Below are 18,626 nucleotides of genomic sequence, written 5' to 3'. Positions count from 1 at the left end.
TGGTGAGGTTTCCTAGAAGCTCAAGTTGGGCTAGAAATGTGTTGTCCCAGTTTTGCTGGGTCGTCATAAACCCAACAGTCCTGCGTCCTGGCTCCACTTTGGATGAGCCGTGTGGTGTTTCTAAGCTATGTTCTCAAACTCTTCAGCTTTATCTACAGAGTTGAGAAAAACAATGCTCCTTGCACAGGGAGTGAGGGACTGTTTGATGGCGTGTGCCGGGACCCAAGGCCATGCCCAGCACACGTGAACACTGCCCCCGACCCCCCTCACCACAGCTGTTTGTTGTGACTGCTATTTCTTTCTGCCACTCGGGTCCCACTTTGAGCTGTCAACCCCTTAAGTTGTCACTGTGGTTGTGATACAGCTGAATTCAGGAGCATGTTATTTTAGCATCCAAAATTGTATTTCTGAATTGCCCACAGAGATGCTCTTAATAGAAGAAGTGAGCACTATAAACAGTAACTATGAAATTCTCTCAGGCTCAGTTTGATTCATTGTGATCCAGCAGACTCATTCCATTCTGAAATACCCTGAGAAATCCACTCCACTCTGGTCCTCCTACTAGGCTGCCTTCGTCTGTTTGTAACTTTTTTGGTCCTGTCTTCCTATTAATTGTCATTCCAATCTGTTCTGTGTTCTATTTGTGATGGCCTGTGTTGGCAGAAAAACTGCCCGAATGATGGAGCAGAATTTTCTCCCCTGCAGCCTAGCCCAGCTGGAGAGCTGCTCTTCCTGGGGCACGAGGGGCGGGGGCTGGGGGGTTGGCGGGAGAGAGGGTTGCTCCGTCTCCTCCCTTACACCGGGTGCTGCTCCTCCTCTCCAGCTCCATCCTTGCCTGGGCTGCGGGCTTCTCCTCCAGCCTTCCAAAGGCTCCCATCTGCCTCCACTCATATTTACCGGCTTTCTTTTTCATCTTCAGTTGGATTAGAGGGCAGAACAGTCTGTAAAGAAGTTGTAGAGAGACTTTGGTAATATTTTCTGAGCTTGAAGATTATAGGTTTTTGAGGTTTCTTTGAAGTTGAGGTCTGTGTCCAAAAAGGAGGCAAATTTCAGATGTAATTTTCAACTTTTTTTGCTAAGTACATGTCCTAGATCCTTCCAGTTTGAAGACATTGCAGATTTGTATTTTCATGGATTCTCTTGAATTGGTTCCCATTTTTGAGCCAAGAAAACACAGGTTCAGAAGGTTGTATGATTTGCTCAGATTCTGTCAATGTGGTGGGAAGGATGGCTGTGTAAAGGCCCCAGACCTATGTTTTCATAACATACAATTCAAAGGGAGATAACTCCCACCCCTGGCCTCTCCCCGCTAGAATTCGCAGATGAAATCTCATACAAAGACTGTGTGTGACCCTTCTGGTATCTTCTGTCTAGATCAGATACTGTTGATGGGATGCTTCCATCCTGTGGCTGGATTAGGGCCGCCCCTGGTCCTGCCAAAACCAGCTGGGTGGAGAAGGTGCAAGGAAAAGAGGAGAGCTTGGCTTTCCTGCACCCTCCCCTACAGTCCAGGGCTCTGGACCACTTGCAGAAATGGAGACGTTAGTGTTATGTTAGTGTGAAGAAGGACTGGTATTGCCAGGGCAAAAAGGAATCTGTGTCCTTTGGGAGCCAGTGGCATTTGTGTAATTTGCTGATGATGGTAACTTTCCCCAGGGAAGAGCACACTATGCCATGTCCCAGGCTGTGTGTGAATGTGTGATTTGGAGTGAGACTTACAGCATTTAAAATACTTCTGGGCATCCGGCCTTCACCAGGCAGAGGATGGCCTAGGGGCTGAGCGACCATGGCCATAAGCACTGTGCCGCTCACAGGCTCCATCTGACCTCATGTGTAGGGCAGGTTGCTGACAGGTGTGGGTTAGGGTTTGCAGGGTCTGTGTTCATAATGCTGGTGCCCTTGCAGATGGGCCCCATAGTGTGGTAGAGAGCTTTTCTGATGGTGCCTGTGGTGCTGGGAGAGGGGGGGTGAGGGGCTCCTTCAGCTCTAAGGGCTGTGGGCTAGGGCTTTGTTTGCATCGTGGGATTTCAGCTAACCAGGACTTGATGGTGGAGTACGACTTTGCGGTGATGGGATTTTTGGTAAATGTGGGGTGTAAATGGACTGTCACATTTGGCTCTAACTTAATTCATTGCCTTAATATTTACTGAGTGTTTATGACTTGCTAGAGCCTGTGGGGGATACGTAGGGAAATGAGAATTCTGCCTCCAAGGAGTTTTAGTCCAGGAGGGAGTCTAAGACGTGCATACGTGCTCTAATAGCAAGAGCTGTTTTTGTCAAGCAGTTGCCAGGTTCCAGGCATTGTGACCGGCATTTCATATGTAGTAACTCATTCTTCTACATAATCGTGCAGTTTATGTGTCCTAGTTGTTCTCATTTTAGAGATGAGGACTTTAAAGCTCAAAGAGGTTAAGTAACTTGGTATAGATTACTCAGCCTGCTGGTGTAGAAGCTTGTGGCCCCTCTGACTTGCTACCTGTGGCCCCGCCATGGGGCCCATCTTCCTGGATCTAGGACTACATGCAGAGAGCATGGGCTGTGGGGTAGACAAGGTGTTGGGCTCTGAGGAAGAGTCCTTGCTTTCAGCCATAGTGACTAGGGGGACGCATTGTGGAAGAGGCAGCATTTGAGCTGAGAATCTGGGACATTGGGATACGCAGAGATGGATGTCAGAAGGAGGAGAGTTGGAAACAAAGATGAAGAAACATGGGGCAGAGTAGGGGGTGACAAGGAATATATTTTGGCAGGTTGCAATCTCTTTATTTCTTAAATAATAAAACGACTGTTAAATAACTCAGTAATTCAGCTGGGGTCTTGTTGGCTAATTGGGAACTCACTTCCAGTAATATATATTTAAGACATCTGTCATCTCAGGCCTGTCAATTCAAATAGACTTGTTTGCAAATCGAACTGTGTCCCAGAAAATAGAGTCAGGCACACTAAGATGTGAATCCTGACACCGTCTTTTGTTTGAAAAATAAGTTAAAAAGTTTTTGAAAAAAAATTTGTGTTTTTAAACCGTTTTATTGTGAAATTAGAAACAGTCTGGAAGTGGATGGGGGGGATGGGTGAAATATGTGAAGGGAATCAAGGGTCCATGTATCTTGGGTCCTGAGGAATGTAGAGAATTGTTGAATCCCCATATTGTACACCTGGAACTAATAATACTGTATGCTAATTACACTGGAACTAAAAAAATAAAAAATGAAAATGATATAAAACATAGTTTGGTGAGTTGTACAAAGTAATGCTGTTCAACCTATCACCTGAATCAAAAGCTAGAGCATCACTGGCTGAGTATCCTCTCACGTGCCCCATCTTCACCCCCAACAGAAGCACTATCCTGAGTGTTTAGTAATTTAGTAAACTAGATAGAGTAGTTTATTCTTGCCCATTTATCCAAATTTTAGTTTCTCTTAATGTACAAGTATCCCTATTCTTTCCTTGTAATTTGTGGAAGAACTGGGAACATCTGATCCAAAGAGCTTTCCATAGCATGGGTTCTGTTGCTTGCACACTTGTGGGTGGGGCTTAACCTGTCCTTCTGTCCCCTGTGCTTCCTGAAAATGGTAGCTGGATCCAGAAGCTTGATCAGGTTCATCTCTGATCCTTCTGGCAAGTCCAGTGGCGGTCTTGTGCTTTTACATCAAGAGACAGGGACTGTTTCTCTTTTTGTGATATTAGAACTTGCTCACTCTCATTGCCTCAGTCAGTGGTTCTCAATCAGGGACAGTTTTGCCCCCACCTTTCCAAGGGACATTTGACAGTTTGTGGCTATTACCACTTGAGGGGAGGTTGCTATTGGTACCTTGTGAGTAGAGCCCAGGGATGCAGATAAACATCTTGTGTGTACAGCACAGACCCCAACGTAAAGATTGTTCAGCCCTGCATCTCACGTAGTGTTGAGGTTGATAAATCCTGGGCTAAGGGTTGTAAAATAGCATGCCAATTTTATCACTTCTTTTTCATTTTGTTAGAATACTTTTATAAAGATGTATGTTGCCTCATCATTTGTATTGAGCCTGTGCAGTGCATATAAGAAATGGAGTTTTAAATGCTTGATTCTTATGTATACCAGTTTTCAGGAAAATGAGTAGATTCTTATCCTCCCCAGCTGGCTGTTTACTTTTTGAAAAAATTATTATGAACACATGGATTAAAAAGGGATTTAAATTGGACCTATTAACTATGGATTTAAACCTAGTTGAAGAGCATCAATTAGCTGCAATCACTATCTTCAAGTCTAAACTGTCTCTTCTGTAGCCGTGGGAGCCCCTCTAGTCGAGTGCAGAGGCCTTTGACACCAGCCCAGTCTTGGTCCATTTCCTTACGTGCTGGTGTAATGAGATGTTCCAGACTCATCTGTTCATTTCCTGCCATTGACTTGACTTCTTCGGTTTCTTTGGGAAGCCCTGGTTTCTTTTCACCAAAAGAGCAAGTGATAACTCAGGACCATGGTCTGATCATCAGTGATGATGTGTTGATCATTGTTTCTCAGTCTTTTTTGGGGACTGAGCTAGTTACAGATACACATGTAAGATTGTCTGGTTTCTATTTGTTCTAAACTGATGCCTGAATTCAAGTTCAGGAATACAGATTTTAAAATACCCTATATTATCTGTGTGTTAACATCTTAAAATTTTACTCTTCTAGATGGAATCAGTGTGAGTGGCTTTCCACTGTGCAGCCCCTTCCGACAGGTCGTTAGGCCTCGAGTGGAGAGCAAGCCCGTGAACCCACCTGAAGGCAGCAAACCAGGCGACCCCAGCCATGTGAAGGTGAGTCTGTCCTGCGCAGATGCCATCTGCTCCGCGGCTTGGCGTTCTCGGTTTCTGCCATGCCTTTGGAGATGAAGTGTTGGGTGTCTTTCGGAAAGGAAAGGAAGCCTGTGTTTGATACCAGAATCATGTTTGTGGAGAGCTGGTTTCTCAGTAATTTTCATTCTGTGGCATGTTTTGGAAAGCAGTTATAATGACGCGTGTTTGATTGTGTTGGTACTAACTCTCTATTCTGTGAAATACTGGGAATTTGGGGATTGAGTCAAGGAGTGCAACGATTCAAGTCGGAGATTTCCTACTTTTTTCCTGTTCATTCGAAAAATGTATTTATTGCCTAATCATTCTCAGTTCAGGTATTTATCCCATAGACTTAAGCTTTTAGCAGTTCCTTCCACTAATTGGTTTCTACACACTGAGGAAGACAAAATGAGCGTTCAACATCCATGCAGAGATACCCCTTAAGGCTTCTGGGGGAGTAGAGATCACTGTTTCTGAGGAGCATAGGAGACATCTGAACTAGAGTTTGAAGCTCTGGGGGGACGTCAGCATTTGCAGGCAGCAGGGTCACCGGGATGACTTGTCAAGTAAGCATGTGTTCGGGTCCAGCCATGTGGGGTACTGCATACAGTCGTGATGCCAGCATTTCAGGGGGGCAGTGACTGATGAGACACATCAGGAGAACTTGGCTAAGCTGGTTGTGAGTCTGGTATGGTGAATCTTGAGCATGGATGCTGTCTGAAGTGAGGTCAGGGCAGAAGGGAAATAAGTTGCTTTTTCTTGACTAAGGTCTTGTCAGTGGGTGGAAGTTACAAGGAGTCAGGTTTCATTTATTTATTTTTATTTTTTATTTTTTTAGATTTTATTTATTCATGAGAGAGAGAGGCAGGCAGAGACACAGGCAGAGGGAGAAGCAGGCTCCATGCAGGGAGCCCGACGTGGGACTTGATCCCGGGACCCCAGGATCAGGCCCTGGGCTGAAGGTGGCGCTAAACCCCTGAGCCATCCAGGCTGCCTAGGAGTCAGGTTTTAGGGGAGAGTCCTCTCTGTTGGTGGCCCTGTGGTGGAGAGGTGGTTGGTATAGCTGGGAGCTGTCCAGCACCGGAGTGTTCACACCGTAGCTTGATTGCTGGGTGTCAGGGCTCCTCTGTGAGCCAAGGGGACTGGGATGTGGGAAGATACTTCCCAGCAGAGGAAGGAAGGCATGGAGGCATGAAACATGACGCAGGTCTGGAACCACAAAGCCGTGGATTTGTGGCACAGAGTGATGGAGAAGCTGGAGCACTGATGTCCTCATGGGCCCTTTGGTGTGACATCCCCTGTGACCTCCTGATAGCCAACCCTGGACTGTTAGCGATTTTCCTGCCTAGGTGCTTCAGCACCATAACCTCCCTCTGCAATTCAGCTCCACCACCATATGGCCTTCCCCATGGATACTCTTGGAGTTGGAGGCACAGCTTTGAAATCCATGAGGTCATTATTCAGTACGTTGAGTAATGGTGGCTGTGGCATCAGTTGTGTTTTCTTGAATCGAGTGGTGCAAGGCTGAATGCATTGCATTTCTTGGAGGATGATAAATGTATGTAGATGAGTATACATGTATTGAAATGTAGTTACCATCTGCTGAGTACGTCCTGAATGTCAGGCACTTATATACGAATTGTCCTTTTAAATCCTCATGACAACTTTATGAGTTGATAGTCTTCTCCAAAGGCAGGGCTGTGGCCCTCAGGTGACAGGACACAACCCGCCACTCCAGTCCCTACCCATTGTACTGTGACACCTTTTTTGCCTGTACTTTGTCCTGAATTTTACTTGTGAACAGCCCAATGCCTCTTTTTAGAAATTTTAATTCCAGTGTATTTAACATACTGTGTTATATTAGTTTCAAGTGTATAATATAGTGGTTCAGGAATTCTGTAATTACTCTGTGCTCATCATGACAAGGGTACTCTTAATCCCCACCTATTTACCCCCTGTCCCCTCACCCCACCCCATCACCTGCCCTCTGGTAACTACCAGTGTGTTCACTGTGGCTACGAGTCTGTTTCTTGGTTTGCCTCTCTTTCTTTCTTTTTTTCTTTCTTCTTTTTTTTTTTACTTTGCTCATTTGTTTCTTAAGTTCTGCATATGAGTGAAATCATAAAGTATTTATCTTTTTCTGACTTATTTCACTTAGCATAATATCCTCCAGTTCCATCCATGTTGTTGAAAATGACAAGATTTCATTCTTCCTTTATGGTTGAGTAACATTCCATTACGTAGACATACACCTCTTTATCTGTTCATCATGGTTGGACATTTGGGCGGTTTCCATAGTTTGGCTATTGTAGATAATGCTGCTGTATGTATCCCTTTGGGGTGCATGTATCCCTTTGAATTAGTGCTTTTGTAGTTTTTGGGTAAATACCCAGTGTGAGTTGCTGGATAGCAGGGTAGTTCTATTTTTAACTTTCTGAGCAACCTCCACACTATTCTCCAGGGTGGCTGCATCAGTTTGCATTCCTACCAGCAGGGCACGAGGGTTCCCCTTTCTCCACATCCTCTCCAACACCTTTTGTTTCTCGTGTTGTTGACTTTAGCCATTCTGACAGGTGTGAGATGGTATCTCCTGGCAGTTTTGATTTGTATTTCCCTGATGATGAATAACATTAAATATCTTTTCATGTATCTGTTGGCCATCTGGATGTCTTCTTTGGAAGAATGTCTGTTCATGTCTCCTACCCATTTTTAATTGGGTTATGTTTTGGGGGGGATATTGAGTTATATAAGCTCTTTATATGTTTTGGGTAGCCCAATTCCTCTTTATCCCGCATCCAGGCCCTTAGGATGTAACAGCCCTCCTCCCCCCTGAACGTGGGAGTTCAGTTTCCCTGTGTCAGCACTTTCCAGGTACCCATCACCCACTTCTGAAAACTTCTGCCGCTTTCCTCAGAGAGCCTGGGGACCCTCCTCAACTGGTTTCTTACCAAGGAAACTGGAAGGAAAAGAACTAACATTTGTGAAGCATGTCTACAGGCCAGGAACTGTGCTTTACATTCACCTGTGTATACACCCTGGGCAAACACCCCACTAGGTGAGTAGGGAAACTGAGGTGGAGGGAGGTCATGTGACTTGCCCAAGGTCACAGGATTAGCAGGTGGTGGATTAAATGTCAGAAACCACGTTCCTGGGGATCCCTGGGTGGCGCAGCGGTTTAGCGCCTGCCTTTGGCCCAGGGCGTGATCCTGGAGACCCAGGATCCAGTCCCACGTCGGGCTCCCTGCATGGGGCCTGCTTCTCCCTCTGCATGTGTCTCTGCCTCTCTCTCTCTCTCTCTCTCTCTCTCTCTCTCTCTATCATAAATAAATAAAAATTAATAAAAAAATTTTTTTTTAAAAAAAGAAACCACGTTCCTTCTACTGACCTTACCCTGGGGTTGGACCCTGAGTAGGACAGGCACCATGTGTGGAGTCTAAGGAGGGCACTGAGGTGACAGGCATGTAGCGCAGGCAGGGGGGAAGGGGTGCATGGGAGCATTCCTGGGCATGGGAGAGCACCTTGCTTGTCAGAGGCCTGGTGGTGCTGGGAGCTGTAAACCTAGGAAAGGACACAGTTTTTCCTGGTTGTGGAGGGAAGTCTTCCGTGCTGTGGTGTCGTCCTCCTAGGGAGTGGCACAGGACCTGTGCTGGGTGGGAAGCACCCATGCTGGGGGTGGGGGGCACCTGCTACCTGGGCTTCCTAGTCCGCTGCACCTCTTCCCCAGTTCTCCTTGAAGCAGGAATAATGTGACCTCATTGGAAGTGTGCTAAACCTGTAAAATTATCGCCAAAGAATGGTGTAGTCATGGAAACAAGTAATTCAGTGAAAGCAGCTTCTAGGGAGCCCCTCCAGAAGTGGGAAGAGACACTGTGTGTTTCTTGAGATTTCCCAGAAAGGTTGCTTCCCCTGCTCTGTCAGCCCCGATCATGTCTGTCCGTGTTGGTGACTGGTTTTGTGCACACATTGTGAAGGATTTCTAGGGTTGAAAAAAGATGTGTGTGAAATGTCTGCATGTTGGAGATAATATTCCTGTAAGCCAGGCTCTACATGTGGCCTCTCTTGCCCCTCAATTCCCCATCTGTGAAATGGAATCATCCACCTTAGAGGCTTAACTCCTGTAAGAGCTTGGCAGGGGGGATAAAGCTGGAGCAAATCAGGAAATAATAACAGACTTTATTCTTGTATGTTAAAAGAAAAGGAAGATTTGGTTAAATGAGTCCTGCTAGTTGAAAGGGAGCAGCCTGGGATGGGCAGGGGACAGAGTTACTGATGCTGCAGCCGTCCCTTGTAACGTGTGCTCTGGCTGCTAAAAGTGCCCGTCCCTCCGCCTCCAGCATTACTCTGTAAACACCTCATGCTGCTGAGGGTCTGCTGGAAAACATTTTGGAAGTCCCAACCAAACCAAGGTCTACAAGAAGGTGGGTGATTGGGCCTGCTTTTGGGCTCTCTGCAAATCTGGTTCCTGGGAGCTTGTTGGTACATGCCTGTGCTGGTCAACAACAGCTTGTCTTTAGAAATCCCAGAGAACAGGCAGACTGGCTACAGCCACACTAGTGGCAACTTCACCGTGGGCGACTCCCTTAGGAGCCGAGTATCATGCTGGCTGCTTTCTGTGCAAGCTTGGGTTTGAGCTAGAAGGCTGGTGCTCATGTGCCCTCTCTTCCTGTGTGCTCTCCGCTGCTGAAACCCTACCCAACCCATCCCAGGTCCCAATCGTGCACTCAGAACACCTGAGCCTTGGTCTCCTGACCTGCAATTTGGGGAGAAAAATCTGTTTTCCTGCTTGGTTGTTGGTGAAGAGCTGTTGGAGTACTACTCAGGCAGCTGGGGGAAGAGGAAACAATGCTGGGGCTTGCCTGCATTGGGAGGTGGAAGTGTGTGCTGAAGGCTCATCCAGGTCCTTCCTGGTTAGGGAGCAGCAGAGCCCCCCCAGCCTGGATCCTGCCCACCTCTACTGCACTTTCCTGTGTTCTGTTGTGTGGACTTGCCAGGCTTGGCCCCACCTCCCGGCTTTACCTGTTCCCTCCCCTACACACGCTGCAGGCCACAACCTCATCCTAGGAGCCTCTGCAGAGACTCTGCTCTGTTGTCGTGCCACACACTTGCTATCGTGTTGCCTTCATGCTCCTTGGGATCCCACCATTTCTCTGCTGAATGTGTTCACTATTTCACCAAAATGTCTACTCTGCCAGAGCAGGGGCTTTCCTCCTGTTCTCCTGTCTCCAGGCCTAAAAGAGTGCCTGGCACATAGCAAGTGTTCTAGAAGTAGTTGTTGAGTAAACTAATGCACAAACATGTATTTTGACCATTTTGGGGAAGGCACTTCCTGGGCGAGTGGAGTGAGTATGCAGTTGGAGGGGGCCAGATGCAGTTTGGTTCCCCCTTCTTCCACGGGAAGCCGCTCTGGAGTGGAAATGAACACAGGCGCCATGGGAGGCTGTCCTTGTGGAGCTTCAGTGGTACTGGGTGTGCACATCTGGATCCCTAGCCCCCTGGGCCCAGGGCCTTGATGTCTCGGCAGCACGTGGCTGGCTGTGATCTCTTGCTACTCCCACCTCTGAGGTATTTTTCTGTCTTTTGGTTCTGTGGTTCTGTTTCTCTGGGGAGCTGGGACTGACAAAGAGGGCCACAAAACAAATCTCGATTTAAAAAGATGATCATTTTGGAAAGTATGTTCTCTGACAATAATGAACTTAGAATCTAATAACTAAATCTTTGAGGATTTTTCAAACATTTGGAAACAAAATGACACTTACAATGAACCCATGAGCCAAAGAAGAGAAAATAAAAATAGTATTTTGACACGAGTGAACATGAAAGCACAAGTAGTGTCTGTGGGCTGCTGCTAATGCAGTGTTTTCTAGGGCACATGCATTGGAGGAGGATGGTCTAAGTCAAAAGACCCCCATTTCAACGTCAAGAAAGTAGGAAAAATGGAAATTAAGCTAACCATAGTCAAGGAAATAAAGATCAGAGCACAAAACCATGAAATCAGAAGCAAAACCCCCAAAGAGACAAGGAAACGAAAAGCTTGTTCTTTGAGAAAAATGAATGACAATTACTAACTTGACGCCAGCTTGGTGGGAGAGAAAGACACGATAGAAGATAGGAGCAGAGAAGGTGACATCACTACAGACTCCACAGAGAGGGGGGAAAAGATAAAAAGTTGTCGTGAGCAACTTGATGCCTCTGAATCTGAACACTGAGATGAATTGGACCCAATCATTGAAAGACCCAACACAGCAGAGCTTACAGACAGGGCTGTTCTCAGTATTTGTTTCTGTGTCCAATAAAGGAATAGAATTTTTGGCTAAAACCTTTGCCACAGAGCAAATCTAGGCCCAGATGGTTTCACTCCTGCATCTCACCAAGCGTTAAAGGAGGATTAAAAGGAATTTTACATAAACTCATCTTTCAGGGAGCTTGAAGGTGGGAATACTCCTGATCCATTCTGCGAGGTCAGCAGTGCCCTGGTAGCAAAGGCAGACAGAGAGTTGATGAAAACAGCAGCAAAGACTCCTGAGCACAGATGTAAATGTTTTAAGTTACATGCTAGCGTATTCAATTCAACAGTGTGTAAAATACCGATGAATAGGATTTATCTGAGGAATGTGAAGTTGGTTTAACACTAGAAGGCCAACAAATGTAGTTCTTCATATCAACAAACCAAAAAAGGAAAACTATGCAAGCATCTTAATGGAGAAGCAGCATCTGACAAGGTACAGTGTCGGTTTCTGATAAAAGTCTCAGCAAACTAGAAATAGAAGGGCACTTCCTCAGCCTGAGCAGGTGCACGTATGGAACCCCTTCACCTCCCTCTGTGCTTAGAGGTGATGCTGATGGTGCATTCCCCGGAGGGCAGCTGTGCCTCCTCACACCACTCTTTGCTCCATGCCTTTGTTTCTGGGCACATACCCGAACATCTTTGAGGGCCACGCTTTGCTGTTAACTTTTCTGTCCAGCCTTCCCACAGGTAGAGCCAGGCACTCCCTCCCTGTCCCCACCTGCTGCCACCTTTATTGTCATTCGGTGCTTATTTCTCCAAGTTCCTGTAACTATAAGCTCCCCATGGCTGCAGGGTGGTCCCTGCCACCTGGCACAGTGTTCAGCCTTTAATAAATTTCTCTTGATCCAGGTAGTCTAGGTTACTAGTTCAAATATTCCCTCTCCATGGGAATTCTGTTTTATCTGAAGCGATTTTCATTGTGTCACAAAGCAGAACTGTAAAGTTAATTTCTTCTCAGTCATAGTAAGGTTTAACTTTGGGATTCTTCAGAATCCCAAAACATTCAGGTGATACCTTACATCATATTAAATATTTTGTATTGTTTAGCTTTTATAATAAAGAACCATAAACTATCTAAAGAACTGTGCGATGTTCATAAAGTTATCCATGTGCTCTTATATTTTAGTAATTGTGTTTATAAGTGGACTGATTGGAAGGATTTGCTTAAGAAACTTATTTTTTTTAACTTGAGTACATTTGCTATGTTATGCAAACAGCATATTCTCTCAAGCAGTTTTATAGGTGAGGAAGGATTCCATGAACCTTTTGGGGCTTGAGGGCAGCAGAATTAAAGCTCCCTTCATCTAGGAGGAGAAAGCGTATTAGGCCATTGGTTTGTGGTCATGGACTTGCTCAAGGACAGCAGGCATGGAGCGTGCCGGCCTGAGTGTCTTGGGATGTGACGCTGGGGAGATTTAGCACTTGAGCGGTATTTACAGATTACTTCCTTCATGCTCCCAACCTCACAGTATGCAAGTGGAAATCTCTGACCAGCTCTGGAAGATTAAGTAACATGCCCCAGGGCAAGTAGTTACACACTAGAAGTTAAAATTCAAAGCCCGATATGTCTGAATCCAGAGCTTGGGCTATTTCTACAATATCATGCTGCCTCTCTGTATAATTTCTAAGTCTCTGAACTTATTATGGAGCACAAAACATTCTTTATTGATTTAAGCTATATTTATAGAGCAGTGAGTATAAGCTTTTTGCCTATCTGACCTTCCATTTCAATCTATAAAAATGTGGATAATAAGACTTCCTCCTGGGCTGTTGTAAGGAGGTAAGTGCCTGCTATTAGCCTGGGTAGATAAGAAAAGCTTACAAAATGGCCAATCCAATTCAGTTCCAAATTATTCCTAATCTGTCCCAGTAATAGTTAGAATTTCTTTCTACAAAGTAAAGCATAAAAGCTTCAAGGAATCCTTTAATCTGCTCAACACCTCTAAAACTTAATAAGAAATTCAGCAGCAGGGTAAGTGGAAGAGTCTACTGCATGTGGAATTCTGAAACAAATGTTAAGGAGAAGTCGGAAGAAAGTTCCCTGAGGTTCCATAACACCTATGGGACTTCTGCCGGCCATGATAACACTGTTTGCCTGAACCCCTGTAACCGTTCATCTGCCATGGTGACACTGTTCACCTGAACCCCTGTAACCGTTTATCCACCCTATTCATTGGATGACTGTTACATGCCCAGCTTTGGACGTATGTACACATACACACAAGATGACATCCTGGAGCTCACCTCCTGTGAGGGGGGCAGGACAAGCAGTAAATAGACATGTCAGGTTATGAAAAGTGGTCTCTGGAAAGCAAAGGCAAAGATGGAATGAGGACTGCTTGCTGGTTTGGGTAGAACCTTCAGCAAGGGCCTTTCTGCAGAGAGGCCATAGGTGCTGTCCTGGGAAGTAGGTAGTCTGTGCCATGGACGGTTCATTGTATTGAGGTTGGCATATTGTTTGGAATGTCTAAGTGTGCAGACTCTGGGCATGAGGAGATTATCCTACTATAAGATGTGTAGACAGCAACTGGAGTTGTTGCTTTTCTCATCACTTAGTGTTTGTAAGCCTCAAAACATAAGAAAGATCATCGACTGCCAAAGCCTTTATATACAAGCTATTTCCCCCCATTGAGAGTTAAAGTGAAGGTTGATTCCTTGTTAATTTTTGCATTTTCAGCTCCTGGGGTGGGGACTGACATGTGAAAGGCTCTCAGTGAATGCCAAATAAATGAGCAAAAAAGACAATGAAATAGCTTTTTTTTTTAAAAAAATATATATATTTTTATTTATTAATGAGAGACAGAGTGGCAGAGACACAGGCAGAGGGAGAAGCAGGCTCCATCAGGGAGCTTAGACTGTCTTAGAATTTAAATAAGTAATCTTACGATTGCCTCTGGATCCCAGCACTTAAACAGCATTCCATATTAATGAGATTTACATAGCAGTCTTTTTATAGATGCTCTTACTGATGGATATTTTTGCTTTTTGTAGCTGGTATACTTTGGGGTTCATTTTCTTGCAGTGCTAAAATAAATGAACACATTGGCAGTGGCCTTCGGATGCGACTTCGGATGTATTGTGTGATAGAAGCTTGTTCCTTCCGTAACTTGTGCTTATCAAGTAACTTGCCACGTTTCTGATAACCTTTGTATCTTCTGAATACCGATGATAGCTTGTTTAAGCCCTGGTGATGCTAAGAATTTGGTAGAACACAACATTTTGGCGTCGGCCGTAGTAGCAGAGGTCACAATGTTACTTACGGTGATCACTTCTGCATCTAGTTTGAGTGTTCGTACTTGCTTTTTCCCTTCCTCTGTAGAGGATTTCTGAATTTAATGAGCTCTTTCTAATGGGTTTGTTCATGCTCTTCTCCTAAACCCCTAGCATCTGGCTTAAACTCTCAGCATATTGACGGAGACTTTCTCTGGGCTTATCTGTGACTCTCCTGCTGATGAGCTCTGTCTTTGCCGTCCTCCTCCCCTTCCACCTTTTCACTAGATTGGCCACTGTGGGTACTGTGATTTCCCCAGGTGCCTCCCCTCTCTCCCCCTTTGATGGACATGTGATAATAGAGGTCTTCTCATGTTTCTTCCTCTTCTCAACCTGGCCTCCCATGTGATGCTTTCACCGCTCCTGGGACCCAGTCAGCCAGGCAGCATCCTGTAGATGCCCCTATGCCAGCGTGCTCCTCTGTGGCCACTCACTCCCACTGCCTCAGTCAAGCCTTCCTGCCTCCAGCTGCATCTTTTTGGTCTTTTTCAAATGCCCACCTCTCTCTTCCATCAAATCTACCTTGTGCTCACCCTCCCCCCAAGGAACCTCTTTCTGCAAGAGAACTTAGTTTGTCACACAAAGCCCCAGGTGACAGTTGTCATCTACAGTAGGCTGTCATATAGGCCTAGGCTGTTTGCACTGTTGCCGTTCTGATCTAGCTGACCAATACTGGGAGATTAGTGGAGCATGGGCACATTTCAAACACAGGGACATTTTTTATCTTTCTAGAAATGGTGCCAGCAAAAAGTAATTCAATAATGCAGTTGAGATAAGCAGAAAGGAAAGGAATAGAGTCGCACTTATCCATGGCCCAGAGATCACCAGTGGGAAACCAGAGTGTGTATCCTCCTGGGTTGTTTTCATGTTCATGTGTGGATACGTGTTGTGTTTTCATGAACATCCCATGCACAAATACTTGGGCAGGCATACTTGGATACCTATTCTTTTTTACCCCCAGATCAAAATTAGGCCACTGTATTTTAGAACTTTGTTCAATTAGTGCCATTCCATTTTATATTTCAGTAAATTTTCATTGCCTCTAATATACAGAAGATATTAAATTTTGCCCCATTTGATCCCCAAGTTCTGTTTTAACTAATTAATCCAAACTAGACTATAGTCTGAGACCACTCATTGTATCTGGTCAGTCTATTACTTGTATGTCTTAATTTAGTACTTTTTTTTTTTTTTAATGCTTGTTGAAGAGACTGAGCCATTTGTCCTACCTTCTGGATTTGTCTACTTGCCGCCCCACAGTGTTACTTAATTTCTCTATCCTGATTTCCTGGAAACTGCCAACTTTATGTAAAGGCTTGATGGATTCACATGAAACATTTCTGGCTAGAATGCTTCATAGTTGAAGTTGGTACTTGAAATTGTATCACATTTGAGACATCCAGTATCTGGCTTTCTACTTACTATCAGTGAGGTTGAGATTGACCCGTGGACAGGGTGATGGTGGTCTGAGCCTACCATGTTCTTCTTGCCACTAGAGAATATTCTGCATGTCGGTGCTTGAACAGTAATACAGATGCATCAATCATGTATCTAATGGTTTTGAAATCACTTGATTATCCTTGCCTGACTTAATGTCATTAAGATTTTATGAAATGTTTTTCTGTATTATGTCTCTACTTTGATCAAGTGGCCTTCTCCTGTAAAGTAGCACTTTTAGCTCAACTATGGGGGCTGTTCTATTACTCTGAAATATAGTGCCTGCCAGGAACAAACTAGATGCTTCCGTTTTCCTTTTAATTTTTAATTTCATGTTAAGGAATTGTTTATAAACTTCTTCCAGTGGTGAGAAATCAGGTTTCTTTCTCTCCACTCCTTTTTTGAAGACTGTTACAGACTCGTGGTTTTCATGGATTCCATGTGTTTTGATCCACTTAACAGCCATTATTCTGATTGCTTATGTCCCTCCTTTGGATGGTGTTAGTTTTCTTGTGTGCTTTTGACATGACTCATTAATCTTTGAAAGATTCATTGTTTTTGTTACAAGGGTTGTCCCAGAGCAGGGGGTATTGGGCCTATTTTATTCCTCTGGAAAATGAGACCTGAGGGAGTCAGAGTGGCTGTACTGCTAGCTGGTGGCAGAGTGGGCACTCACATCCTTGACTCTGTATCCAGTGCTCTCTACCAAACCTCTGTTTGGCATTGATGAGACTCGTCACTGTTTCCACTCTGAATTCATGCTCTCATTTGGACCAGTTACTTGCTCCCACCTTACTCCACATCGTTTCCTAAACATGCAAATGAATGGAGTATTTCTTCTCTTTAGCAAGTATTTATAGTAGCAGGATCTACGTCTACCTTCCCAGCTGCTTTACTGGGTGCCAAAAGGAGATACAAAGATGACAAGGTGTGCTTCTGGCCCTGAAAGAGCTGGGTCTTGGGGGAAACACAGGTGGATATGTAAATCCCCAGAATGTGGACCTGAACGGGGAAGGGGAGGAGAATGTTTATTGGCTGATGGTGAGGTGGAGCTTCAAGGTTCCAGAACTGGACTCTGAGGTCAGGGTGTGTGTGTGTGTGTGTGTGTGTGTGTGTGTAAATTTTAGATATTGATGAAATTTGATAGAGTGGAAAGATAGGGGCTTTGGAGTCTAAACTGGGTTTGGGTCCAAGTCTCATTCCTTATGCTTTGTGATCTCAGGCAAATTATTTTACATTTCTATTCCTTTAAACTTCAGTGGGGAATAATATTTTTTAAAAGATTTTATTTACTTATTTAGAGAGTGTGAATGGGTAGGGGAGCAGAGGGAGGGGAGAGAAAGAATCTCAAGCCGACTCTGTGCTAAGCCCGATGTGGGGCTCGATCTCACAACCCTGAGCTCATGACCTGAGCTGAAATCAAGAGTCGGACACTTCACCAACTGAGCCACCGAGGCACCACTGGTGGGCAATATGTGTTTATTTTTCTCTAAGGATAGTTTTGAGAATGCATTTGTCATTTGAGAGAAATGTTATTTAAAAGTCCTGCCAAATGTAATTATTCTATTTCATTAATACAAATCTCATTGGTCTACAGAGAAGCAGCACTTAGGAGCTTGGATGTTGGTTTCATAACTTGCTAGCTGTGCCACATTGGGCAGGTTACTTAGCTCTCTGTCCTCTGTCTTATCTATAGAATTGAGATAACACTCATACCAATCTTATGGGATTGCTGAGAGTTAAGAATTGATGTGGACCATTGCCGTCTCAATTGGGACAGCACCTGGTATGGTGGGAAGCTCAGCATTATTCTTGTCACTCTGAAATTTAGTGGCACCCCTGCTTATGTACTCCTGAAACCTCATCCATTTGCCCACCTCAGCTCTCTCAGTAATTCTGTTTTCATTTTCACAACCGTCCCGGAGGAGAGCATTCTATTCTCACTCTGGTGGCTGAGAGCACTTGGTCCAGAGCACTGGTGGGGAGGTTGCTGAAGACACGCTGCCTCAAACCCCAGTGGCTAATCTCTCTCAGTTGCACAGTTGAGGATGCCAGTTCTCATCTCCCCAGAGGATAGCTCAGAAGTGAAAATGTAATGGAAATTTAGAGTTCCTTTTGTAAACAGGACAAAAGAGCAGAGACACGCCCGTGTTTTGGGGTGCACTGGGGGCAAGTTATAAACCAGCTCTCCGACTTTTCCAAACACCTAGGAGAGGAATGGAGACAGGTACCCTCTTTGAAGCTTGTTCAAATTGCCTTTTCCCCTGGGGAACTATTAGCTGTGAAGGTTGTGGTAATTTGTTACACAGCAGCAGAAAATTAATGCATCCAAGGAGCGTGCTGGATGCTTCACATAAAATGTGCTCTTTACAAGTGGCCAACAGCGTGTAATCTCTGGCTGTCTCCTTGTGGAATGGGCAGTCTGAGCCTTGGCACAGACCTTTCCTAAATGGCATTGTTGGTGTCCGAACTCAGACTGAGTCCAGAGTCCTTCCCGCGGTGCTGGAAGCTTCTGTATTGTGCCCTCAAGGCCCTCCCACTCCACCATGGCTCTGATGGTGTTGTGTTATGTTAGTGGGTACATGTTTTCCCTCGTACTGGCTCCCAGCGCTGCCGGATCTTGTTTGATCTGTCCCTGCATGCGGGTGTCCTCAGGGTAAGGCATGCCTTCTCCAGGCTGCCTGTTGTCCCCTCCCTGGGCCTCCTCCCATCCCTGCTACCATCCTCTCCCCTGGGTGCCCCCTTTGATAAGCTCTTGAATGGGAGTCAAACGTGATGTGTCATCAGCATCAAAATGACTCTGTTAAAGTATGACTGTATTTTCACATTAAATATCA

At 45.1% G+C, this 18,626-nt stretch overlaps 1 protein-coding gene across 1 annotated transcript in view; it reads left to right on the top strand.

The window, feature by feature from the left end:
• TRAPPC9 (trafficking protein particle complex subunit 9) overlaps positions 1-18,626 on the top strand; it is a 542,263-nt gene that overhangs the window by 166,820 nt on the left and 356,817 nt on the right. Inside the window, exon 19 of the mRNA XM_055314325.1 lies at positions 4,654-4,778. Within this exon, the coding sequence (XP_055170300.1) occupies positions 4,654-4,778 (125 nt within the window). The remainder of the gene's footprint in view (positions 1-4,653; positions 4,779-18,626) is intronic.

This window comes from Nyctereutes procyonoides, unplaced genomic scaffold (genome assembly GCF_905146905.1).
Source record: "Nyctereutes procyonoides isolate TBG_1078 unplaced genomic scaffold, NYPRO_anot_genome, whole genome shotgun sequence".
Taxonomy (NCBI): Eukaryota; Metazoa; Chordata; class Mammalia; order Carnivora; family Canidae; genus Nyctereutes; species Nyctereutes procyonoides.
This window is presented reverse-complemented; position numbering and strand designations above follow the sequence as displayed.